The 12,372-nt window shown below is 42.7% G+C and overlaps 1 protein-coding gene across 2 annotated transcripts in view; it reads right to left on the reverse strand.

The window, feature by feature from the left end:
• The window catches only part of TTC7A (tetratricopeptide repeat domain 7A), a 232,374-nt gene that overhangs the window by 54,068 nt on the left and 165,934 nt on the right, over positions 1-12,372 (reverse strand). For both annotated transcript variants that reach the window (XM_006125491.4, XM_075925403.1), the window contains one exon: positions 6,427-6,561. In XM_006125491.4, the coding sequence (XP_006125553.2) occupies positions 6,427-6,561 (135 nt within the window). The remainder of the gene's footprint in view (positions 1-6,426; positions 6,562-12,372) is intronic.

Consider the following 12,372-nt stretch of genomic DNA (forward strand, 5'->3'; position numbering starts at 1 on the left):
ATCTGCAATTTCTTTGTTCTATCGCCTGGTCATGTTACCCGTGCTAATCAGCTGCAGAGTCTGATGGACTCATTTTTTAATTCATTCCATATATTACATAAACTGCAGCCTTGTAAAATCTTGGTTACAATTTTCAAACTCAGGTGCTAATGGCAGGCCACTGATTCCTTATTTCAACACCAATTTCAATGGCTACATTTTCAGAGGCAACAAATAACTTAAACTCTAAGAAAAGTCAACAGGAGCTACTGGGGCTCTGCACTTCTGAAAATTAGGTGCCAAACCTTTAGACACCCTAGTGTGAAAATACTGGCCTTAGTTTATTGGATGACACAGACAATTCAAGGAACTGGTAATGGGATATAGAGCTTTCCACCTGCAAGTAAGCAGATCAAAAGTACATCACAGGTTGGTAGCAACCCAGAGTTATTGTCATCTGAAGGCTGTTCTGTGGCCTATCTTAAATAAGACCATGGCCTCAGTCTACATTGCAACTGGCACTTATTGGCAGATACTGATTGGTCAAATAATGAAGAGCCATAATTTCTGAATCCCATTTAAGTCCTGTTGGTGATCTTTCCCGGACATGGGTGGGACACCATAGAGAAGCTTGTACATAGTTGACCTTGTCTGTGCTGTGCTGTAGATAGATAAATGATGCTGTTCTCCAAGGTTGTCAATGTGGCTCCTTTCACATGCGAAATATTCAGCTTTCAAAAGGAGCTCACTTTTTAAAAGAAGATCATACACTCAGTGTATTTTTTGCAGGAAAGAAATTGTATGCTTAATCAGAGTAGAATCTCGGTAAACAGACCCTTCCCAAAGCTGCAGGGGAATGCAGATACCTCATCAAATTGAGGATATTCTGAACTTTATTCAAAATGTTGTGGGCAGAAAATATTTTACTTTCTCTTCCCATGGCAAACAATGTTTTCCTGCCACGCACAGCAGCTGATGATATGCCTATGGTAACAAATCAGACTTGGGTATGCAAAGTGACAATTCACATCCTGAAGAAAAATACATTGTTTGGTAACTCCCAAATGTAGCAGCACAGGTGCTGGCCCTTAATAATTATGGTGAAATCCTGGCTCCATTGAAATCAAAGGGAGTTTTGCCTCCGATTTCAGTGGGGTCAGGATTCCCCCCCAATTATTAGGGGCCAGAACTTGCACTCAGCTAGGAATAAGATGCCAGAAGTAACAACTTTTAAGTTTGCAAGGAGGAGGAAGAACACCCAGTACCTAGAAGCATGAAGCACTTAAGCATTTGTCTTTTTTTAGGTCAGGGGCCACTGACCTGCAGAAAAATCAGTCAAGGGTCACACACAAGTGAGAAGCCAATAAAAAAAAGAAAAAAAACCCACCTCACGGATGTGGCCCCCAACGGAGAAGGAGAGACACTTCCCACATTCCCCTTGCACACCAGAACCAAGGAGGCCCAAGCTAGTAGATTTTGTGTGCTCCACCCCTGCAGGATGGCGGTAAGGACTGGAGTGCCAACACAGGCTCCCAAATGCTGGGATAGAGGGGAGCCCTGAGCCCCAGGGGCTGGATGCCTCATCCAGCCCCCAGGCCTTAGGTTTCCCACCCCTACTCTAACTTAAAACACTTGAGTTGACATGCCAAAACAAGGTGAAGTTAGGCCTATGGAGAATATTGCATCTGCATATCACCATCTTAGCTGCTCTACTACCAACCAAAACAAAATACAAGTCAGCCCATATAAGGTAAGAATTAAGGTCAGGAGAAAAGAATGTGAGATTACATATAGTCTGTAATACAAAGTATGCAATCTAAAGAGTACTTGTTCTTCCTTCCAGATGTGCCTGTGTATCTGTAAACCCTCTGCAGTAATCATAATGATTAAAAAGCTATGAAAACAACAAGGAATTTATGATCCACAAATTGTATTTTATGGTACGGAAATGTAACATATTAAACTTCAGTCCATTTCTTTGTAGGCTCCGTAGTCAAACGATGATTTAATGATGTGGGAGGCTTAATTTGCATAAAGGAAGAACACTGGACAACACCTAACTCTGTATTGGAGGAGAAGGTAGTTTTCGGTGTGGGGGAGTTGTGCGGCATGCCATAGGGAATGCTGAAAGCAGAGTGTCAGGCAGGCCATTGTACATCTAGCAACTGCTGGTTTGAAAATACTTTCACTGGGGTGGGCCGAGTGGGGCTTCCCCAGCTATGCCATGTCTCTGGCTGGCCCCTTGGTGGAGGACTGACTTCCCTACCATACTCCATTGCCCCATAGGAGCCCACAAATACATTTGGCACTAAATCCACAAAAGGTTAATCAGAGTCTATACCTTTTATTAAAAAAAAACCTTTTTATACTCATACTCTGTGCTTGTGGAGTGGGGAAGCATTGCCTGTCAGAATTCTCCAGGGGTGGTGCGTACATTTCCCGGGGGGAGAGGGAGGGGTTTGAGCCAGTTCTGTGTTGAATCAATGGAACCCTTTATTGAACCCAGCCCGGGCTGCTAGTGGTTCCTCCTGGGAGAAGGGTTATATACAGTATAAATGTGTTGACAGTTATTCATTAATACTGCACCCATATTTTCTATCTGAATCAACCTTAATAGTTTCCTTTTTAAGATGCCCTTATAAACAAATCTTTGACAAAGTCTGTACCACCAATGAGAAGCAGTTTCATTTAATAAGTAAACACAAACACTAGCCTGTCATAATGCCTATTAGACATTTATTGAGCTTACTCTGACCCTCTTTTGGCCACATACTGTAAAAAGAAAAATACTTTAAAAATTGTTTCTCATTCTTTATGAATGGCCCCTGGGTGAAATCCTGACTCCACTGAAATAATGAAAGGTCTACTAGGATTTCATTCCATGTCTCTATCTACTTTAGGGGTTTAAGACTCTCAGGTATGTTATATGTAAATGACTGATACAACTGATGTCACCATTTAAACAAATAAATGCAAGTGTTCTTTGTTTAGAGATAAGTATTTAAACATATAAACGTGGATTACTCTCACATTTAAGATTATATACATTATAGATTATTTAAGCTTTTACAATAAGTATGATGTAGATGAGATGGGAGAAGATTATTGGTATAGCCACTATACCAATGAAATGGATTTTTTATTTTAAGATCTCTACCTCCACTGTCTGTGATTGAAACAAATATCACAGCCTATAATTTAGAAGTCTCATCTAGCAATATTTTTATTGTGCAGTATAGTGAGAGTTTGCAGGATATAACTTCAGATAGGAAGGGCTGTGGTACAAAACAGGCAGAATTAAGGTTGCTTAGTTTATTCTTTAAAAAGAAAAACAACAAATGGAGTCTATTTGAAACTACTTTTCTCTTCTGATGATGGGCAGCCACTACTTCAATCTTAAATTTGCTTTCCAAGTTCCCATATTCCCATGTCCCTAGTGGGTCTGTCATAGCAAATTCTAATCATAAACTTGTGTCTTATTTTTTTCACATTGCAGCAAAGATGTAGGCTGCCTAAGGAATTCTTCAGGATAATGGATTACAGACACATGGCTTCTTGGCACAGAAAGGTGACCTAGATCTTTAATGTTCATCTCCCACCAAATGCTTCAAATAAGCTGAATTACATAAAAGACCCACGCAGATCATTGAATTCAATGAACTAGCAAATAAATAAGCAAGTATTACCATGATACAGGATGACACATCACTTGATGTGCCTTGTTCTTTTCTTTAAACAGGATGTGCATTAATGCCTGCAATTAACGCAGGACAGGATTAACGCGTTCATTTTTTTAACGCGTTAATCGCAGGCGTTAAAGCTGCGCTACCCCTTTGAAACGCTGGGGCAGCATTTCTAAGGGGCAGCGCAACATGGGCGAGCAAGTCTGTCTGTCTGTCTGTCTGTTTGATCAAGAACTCCAAAACCATAAAAGCCAGGACCACCACATTTGAACAAGCTAAGGGTTTGGTTGTGCAAGGGAAGAAGGAGGCTAAGGTCCCCACAGTCTCCTGATGCATACAGGGCTGCATAAAAATATTCAGAAAAGAAAGACAATCACCAGGGGGGTGAAAAGGGCTGGCTGGGAGTGCAGCCCCTTCCCCCCATCCAGGTCTGCTCCAGCCCTGAGTCTCCCACCCCTCAAATGCTCTTTAGAGTGTGTGTCGGGGGGGGGGGGGGAGAGAGGAGGGAAAAGGGGGGGCTGCATTCCCTCCCGGTCTTATGGGAATATTGCTGGGTATTCCTGAGGGAAATGCACCCTTATCCCAGCTGTGTTTGCTGGCATCTTAGCAGCCATGGAGAGGTACATCTCACCTGGCCCCAAGTTGCTGCAGTGAGAGAGGGCTGGGGTAGCCCTCTCTCTCTGGGGCAGCCTGCATACTGCCTCCCTTATCCCCAGCTCCACCCCAGAACAATGATTTAAATGAAGAACAACAAAAAATAATTGAGTTAAGGACCCAACCAATGCTGGGTAAATTCTTTTGTACACATATATTTAAGTATATTAAACTTAATATTTACATTTAGCATATTCAGTAGTACGTACTGTATATTTTATCTAAGTACTGAAGTTGTGCTGATAAAAGACATCTTTGCTGAGAAGGGTGATACTGTTTTATATGAGATTTATCAGCTGTACCGATTAGTGATGTGAGAATTTGCAAGATTCTGCTGCAGAAAGAGTGCCAGGTTACCAGCTAGGCTTCCTCAGGTAGCTAGCTGGTAACACTGCAGAGTCACAGTTGTAGGCCCAAGGAGCTGTGGAAGAAAGTAGTGTCTGCAAGAACAGAATTCCAATGCAAGAATTTTCAGCTGGCCCTGAAAATGGACCCTTACTGCTAACCTTATACAACTAGGGTTGCTAGGTGTCCAGTATTCAACTGGAACATCCAGTCGAAGAGGGACCCTGCAGGCTCATCACCCTTGACTGAGCTGTTAAAAGTCTGGCCGGTGTGCCAATGGTGCTGGCAGGCTTCCTGCCTAGCTCCTGGTGGCTCCTGGAAAGTGTCTGGCATGTCCCCTCCTGCATCTCAAATCCCTCATCCCTGATTCTGCATGAGAGCCCGCTCCTCCTCCTGTACCCCAACTGCCTGCCTCAGCCTAGAGAAAGAGAGTGAGCAAGAGCGGGGGCGAGCACACAATGGAGAGAAAGAGGGCCTAGTAGAAGGGGCAGCAGGCCCAGCCAAAAAGCGTGAGGGGCTCAAGGCAGCACGCTGAGCTACATGGCTCCTGGCTAGGTGGATGGGGCCGGAAGCTGGGCAGTGCAGGGTCCTGAATGTGGGGACTCACAGGGCCCAAGGTGACCACCTTGCTCACTTTGCCCAAAGGCTGGGCCTGAGGGTCAGGGCAGGGACCAGGAGTCAGGGAAGGGGCAGGGCAATTCTGCAGAAAAAGACCCGGGGATTACAGTGGATGAGAAGCTGGATATGAGTAAACAGTGTGCCCTTGTAGCCAAGAAGGCTAATGACATACTGGGGTGCATTAGAAGAAGCATTGCCAGTAAATCTAGGGAAGTGATTATTTCTCTTTATTCAACACAGGTGAGGTCACAACTGGAATTTTGCATCCTATCCTGGGCCTCCCATTACAGAAAGGATGTGGACACATTGGAGAGTCCAGTGAAGTGCAACAAAAATGATTAGGAGCCTGGAGCACATGACTTGTGAGGAGAGGCTGAGGATTTGGGCTTATTTAGTCTACAGAAGAGACGAGTAAGGAGGGATTTGATAAGACTCTTCAACTACCTGTAGGGGGATTCTAAAGAGGATGGAGAGAGAGTACTCTAAGTGGTGACAGATGACAAAATGAGGAGCAATGATCTCAAGTTGGAGGGAGGGAGGTTTCAGTTGAAGACTAGGAAAAACTATTTTACTAGAAGGGCGGTGAAGCACTAGAATGGGTTACCTAGGGAGGTGATGGAACTTCCATCTCTAGAGGTTTTTATGTCCCAGCTTGACAAAGCTCTGGCTGGGATGATTTAGTTGGGGTTGGTCCTGCTTTTAGCAGGGGGTTGAACTCGATGACATGCTGAGGTCTCTTCCAGCCCTCAGATTCTATTACTAAAACTAACAGTCAATGCAGCTATGACAATTTACATCTTTTGAGAATGTGCCCAAGTAATATTTATTTCATTCTATGTTGCCTCAAGACTATCAAATAGCAGGAAGAGACAATTCTTCTAAATTCCACAAACAAGAGGGATGTGGTTGGTCTTAAGAGAACAATACTTAAACTTGCAGAAAATATGTACAGAAAAAGCAACTCATCCTTCTCCCATGTAAGCCAATCTTATCATCATTGGTGGGATTAGAGTCAGCCCCTGAAGAAGAACCTCAGAGGAATAAATTCACCTATGAAATCTTAGCCATAGTGGTTTATTTGCAAATGGCTCTAGAACTTGTTACTCTCATTTGTTTTTTAAAGTTCTGCATGCACACTGAGACATACCAGATTCTAGCCAAATTTGTTCAAGTGTTGTCCATAGTTGCATGGGTCCTTGCTTCAGGGCAGCATTCTGCATAGTTACTTCAGACATGGCCTGTTCCAGTCGTGAAGCAGCAATAGAAGAGGCACGCTGCGAGCCTAAAAACAAAACAACAATGACTTTATTAATTAAAGACTGTGAATCTGATTCTTCACTCCACTGCACAAGTTTTATACTTGTGTAACTCTAATGACCTCAAACAGGTGTAACAGAATGAGAGTCAAACTCTCTAGCTTTATACTTTGTACAGATGTATTTAATTCTAAAGACTCCTGGATTACCCAGGAGCTGCAGCTCAAAACAAATAAATTAAGAGACAGAGAGTAATTACACAAAGATCTGCGCAGCACCTTTGTCAAGGTTGTTTCCCACTCTAGCACTTCTTGTGCAGAAGGTGGGGGCCCATGAGAGATATTAAAAATACCTTGCCTTTATAGGCTTCTCTTTAAAAAGAACTCTCCAAGGTTACAGATTCCTTGACCTTGGGAACTTGCTGCCACCAGCAAGTGAAAAAACACACCCTTTTTTTCTTGAACCCAGGAAGAAATCCCTTGGGAACTTCTTCCAGAGGGGCATCCCAAGTTCTTTTACTACAAGAGAGCTTGAAAAAACAAATGGTCATCTCTGATAGCTGACCTCACAGTCTTAGGCATGCATACACAGACCTCCGATTATCTTCCAGGACACAAGAATCAGATTATAGCCTTAAAAAAGGTGATTTTATTAACAAAATAAAAATATATACTTGGTAAAGCATATTTGGTTACTTCAGGCCTGCACAACTCGGAAAGTGGCGAGGGCCATATTACTCCAAAGAAAACAGCTGCGGGCCGCAAGTAGGGATGTTCTCCCAAAAAATACCAAACACGCAGGCTAAAAATTTTCGTTGAGCAAAAAAATAAAATAAAATAAAAACACACGCACGTCTCCACTTGGCCCCCGGCATTTGTCTCTCCTGCACCCTACCCCTTGGTGCCTTCTCCTTTCTCCTGACCTGACCCCTCCCCTCAGCACAAGCCTCTTCCCCTCCCCTACCTGGCTTCTGCCTTCCACTTTGCAGGGCTGCTGGAGCCTTTTTGAATCTGGCAGTCACCGGCTGTGACGTCACAACGCCATGTCACGCCAGTGTCCTGCCCTCTGGCTCGCGCCCCACCTCCTCGCGCCGGAGCTGCATGCAGGCAGCCCAGTGGCGAGAATCCCCGCACCGGGAGGGGCCGCGCTGCCTGTAGTTGGCACGGGTTGCACTGTGAGCCCCTGCAGACTCAGCACAGAGAAGTTTAACCAAACAACAAAACAAAGAAAATAACCCGATTACCTCTAAATAAACATTACCTATCTATTCATGTGTCCATACCTCTAAGGTTCAGTCCGATTCTAGGCCCAGATATCCCTGCATAGTTCAATTCATCTTTTACCCCTAGCTCCTGGCTTAAACTCTCACAAAGAAAACACATTAAGCAGATTATCTTTCCATTCAAATCTCAACACTTACTTCCCATTGGTTCTCCTTGCTTCCTGCCAACACTTTCTAGCTACCTGAGTTTAACCCTTTAGATGCCGACTGCTGGGCTGTTCAGAAAAGGACAGCACTCCTCCCATCCATCACAACTCTCAAGAAAGAATCTAACAAATTTCAGTACAATATTGCAAATTTGGTTAGAACAACTCATCCAACATGTAAATTTCAAGTGACTTGAGTATAATTTCACTGGTTTAGACTCTTGCTTGGCTTTTCTTTAACCTTGGGGACTGGAAAAGCTTAGAGCTTTCACTATATTAACAACCTTTATTATGTTCTATATTATTATGTAAGCACAGTACATCTAGAATTCCCGTCTCTGCAAACAGAATACCATATCAAACACTGTTCCTTAAAAAAGTCCATGGACAGAGTGCCTATAATCTTCCAAAGCAGTTCATGAGTAGGATCATGCATGCATATTAGGGAGTACCAGGATGCCTACCACAGGCACTAACTGCGTAGGTTCTCTGCTTTCAAGCATCCACTGAAAAAAAATAGGACCAGAGCTTTAGCGTGGAATGTGATGAGTAAAGTCCCGCATGGATACAAAATTAGTATCTGCAGCCATATCAGCAAAATGATTTACAGATACCCACAGATATAGAGCAGATATCCACAAATTTACCAGGCTCTAGTTGACAAGTTCTGTGCTGCTATCAACTTCTGCCATTGGGGCAGGGAAGTGGTTCATAACTGGAGGAAGGGGGAATTAAGATAACAAAAGGCTTGTAATGAAATTACATTAAAGATCCACACATGATCCTGAAAGCATCCCCAGGCACTCCAGTTAAAAGATAAGGAAACAAAGGAATAAATGACCCATTTTGAGAACAGACAGAAATAAATGGAGATGCTCCCATTGGGATCTCACTGGTCTGGGATCAGTGTTGTTCAACATATTCATAAATGGTTGTTAAAAAGGGGTAAAAAGTGAGGTGGCAAAGTTTGCAGGTGATATGAAAATACCCAAGACAGTTATATTCAAAACAGACTGCAAAGAGTTACAAAGGGCTCTCACAACAGCGGGTGACTTAGCAACAAAATGGCAGATAACATTAAATGTTAATACCAAGCAAAGTACATGGCAAAATATAATCCCAACTACACATACAAAATGATGGTGCCTAAATTAGCTGTTACTAATTAAGAAAGAGATCTTGGGAGTCCAGTACTCTGGAAGCAATATGTTATCTGAATACTGCAAAATCACAAGAATCCTTCTCACTGTACCTATATCATCCTGACCTGTGGAATTCTTATTTTCCTGCTTCAGAAGACTTAAAAGTCAAAGATGCCTATCACCTAAGAAAAGGTTACAAAATGAGAAGAAAAAATAAACCTGATCTGAAATCAAAGTTTGATTTTTTTCTTAAGAAATATAGATACTAAAATAATGTGAAGAAAGTAGGTAAATGTGACTTTTAAGGCTGAAACTACACCTCTCAAGAGCTGCTCTGACAGAAGCTGTTGCTCAGACATCACTCCTCAATGTGCTGTTAATATTGACATTCCAGACCAATTGATATTAGGCTTATCACTTGTTCTGGCTTGTTGGAGCCACATTGCAGGAGCAGTGCAAGCCTGGAGACATTCTGCCAGGCTGGCTGGAGGCAATGGAGGGGACAGATGGGTACAAAACCTGTGGTGAGGCTGACATATGCTGCCTTTTTAAAAGGAACTGCTTGAATTCCCAGCAGAAGTGTGCTGCCCATATGTTGCTAAGACACACCCACTTGCCAGCAAATCCGCTGGGGCTGTGGAGTGCCAGCAGGCACAGCAGCCTGATCCCCCGTCTAGTACTCTCTTGAGCACTGAGTTGGTATCTACTCTACTGGGTGGAAACGGAGTATGATGCTCCCTGTGTCTATTTTCTTAATAACACGCCCATGCAGCACAGGGCAGGATTTGACCCATCGTTTTTATATAACTCTGAGTCTGTGGGACAGGAAAGTCTGGAGATAGTCCAAAGACACAACTGAAGGCTAGAACTGCTCTGGGACATATTTGTTCCATTATCTCACAACTAACTGAGTGACATTCGTTTTAAGCAGCAAAACTTCAAAATAACTCTGTAACGGTTTTGGCACATGCACCTCGTACAACTCATTTTAAAAATGTCAATGCTCTCTTTTTCCTAAGTGCATTTTTTAAGTTCCTACATATTTTCAAAGACATTCCTGGTATAATGTTTCAAAGAGATAACAATGTGGTACTGTAGTAATTATGACTTCAAATTATTTTTGGGGGGGGGGATTTTGATTTTGCAAACAGTCTATCCTGATTCTTAAATTGGTGTCTATTATCACATCATTTGAGTGCTTTAAAAACAATCTACAATTATATATTTCTCTCCCAAGCATGTCCTCTTTCAGAGAGCCCCACAACCTGAAGCAATTACTTACCAGCAGCCACTCACCACATCACAGAAACACTCATCCAGGAACCTACCCCATTGCCAACTCTGACCGCATATCTATACAAACAACACCACCACAGGACCTAACGCCACCAGGGGCTCAGATACATGCAGATCTATTAATATGATATACACTATCAAGTGCCAGCAATGCCCCTCTGCCAGGTATATTGGCCAAACGGGAGTCTTTGCAACGAAGGATAAATGGACACAAATCAGATATCAGGAATGGTAGCATACATATGCCTGTAGGGGAACATTGTAACCTCCCTGGACATTCAATAATGGATTTAAAAGTAGCCATTCTTCTACAAAAGAATTTTACCACCCGATTACACCTGAACTGAAGTTCATTTACAAGTTCAATACTATCGACCTAAGCTTGAATAAAGATCTTAACTGGTTAATGCACTACAAAGGCAATTTCCCTGACTTTGATATTTGCATCTCCACACCAAATACTATGAATGAGATACTTCATTAGCTTAATTAACACCGGTCCTACAATTGACAGGTAACTTCTTTTACTGTTATAGTTACTCTGAATTATGTAATTTCCACTTCAACTCATCCAATGAAGTGGGTTTTCCCCATGAAAGCTCATGACCTAATAAATTTGTTAGTCTCTGAAGTGCCACAGGCCTGCTTGTTGCTCTTTCAAAGAGCCTTTTTTGAAACATGCTACTTAAAATGCCCATTCCATGATGTATGGAGCTGTTCTGATTACATTAGTAGGACATCCGCAGAGCCTAGGAAAACCCTGATCTCCTTCTGAGACAGATCTGGAAGACTGTCTACATCAGCACAACTTTGATATTCTGTTAAGGTTCAGGCTGTGCCATAAAAGTACAGTAACATCCTCTTATAAGCTAGTAAAGTATCCATCTATTTCCAACTTACTAGGAACATTGTTTCTTGGTTGTGCTACAAAAATGTACCTCTCTCTCTATTCCTATGATGCATTAGTTGGACACTTTCAAATAAAAGTAAAGCATGTGATCATGTGATTTGAATTTGATCTTGCCAGCTTCTGAGTTTCTCAACTTGCATGGTAGTCAAAGGGACTGGAGGTTGCTGTGAATCTTGCAATACACATCTGTTAGTGTCTAATAAGTTGAGTGGCTTTTACATGTTCTTAATTTATAGTTGTTCCCTCTTCCATGCACACTTAACATGCAGATGCTCTGATACAAATAATAAACAACATTAATAGGTAGAGATCACAAAATCATTTCCTTTGCAAATTCAGGATATAGTCTCCTACCATAGTGAGTAGGTGAGTTTTTATATGGATCAAAGTCTGCCATGGCCTAAAACCATGTGTAATGGGGCTTGGCCCTAAGGCCAAAAGGGCCATAGAGAAATCCTCCAGGAGGTTCGAGTGGCTAAGAGAAAATTAGCCAATTAGAAGCCAGGAGGGACTATATAAGAAGCTGCAAGACTAAAGGCAGCTCAGTTGCTGCCCAGATCTGGAAGGGAGAAGATCAAGGGGGCTGGCGGGCAGAAACAAAGATAGCTCAGAGTTGGGAGCTGTTTAGGACACTTTCTCCAGGTTGAGAAGCCCCGGGGGCATCGCTCTCTTACTGACCCATGTGGGAAGGATTCCTGGAACTTGTGGGTGGTATTCTACAAGTTGAAATTGTACTTGCCCAGGAAGGCCTGGTTGTTTGCCACCTGGATTTGCAGGCTGGCAGTCAAATCTTTCTCTCAAAGAGATCCAGTCTTTTCACCTCTATTCTTGGGAACAGGAGGAGGAATGGAATTGCTTGCCTGTTTCATTGACTGCTGAGACAATGGGGGAGGATGGGTATATAGATTTTTCGAACCCTTTGGCTGGGACAAAATATTTTTCTTCTGCTTTCCTGGAAGTGGGAAAGATGGACGAGTTTGTATAGGGCCCTAGTGACCCTTAAAATCCCTTTGTGAACTGCCAGAGTGACATGGGCAGAGGTAGAAGCCAAGAGGGCATGA

The sequence above is a fragment of the Pelodiscus sinensis genome, chromosome 3 (assembly GCF_049634645.1).
Source record: "Pelodiscus sinensis isolate JC-2024 chromosome 3, ASM4963464v1, whole genome shotgun sequence".
In the NCBI taxonomy this organism is placed as follows: Eukaryota; Metazoa; Chordata; order Testudines; family Trionychidae; genus Pelodiscus; species Pelodiscus sinensis.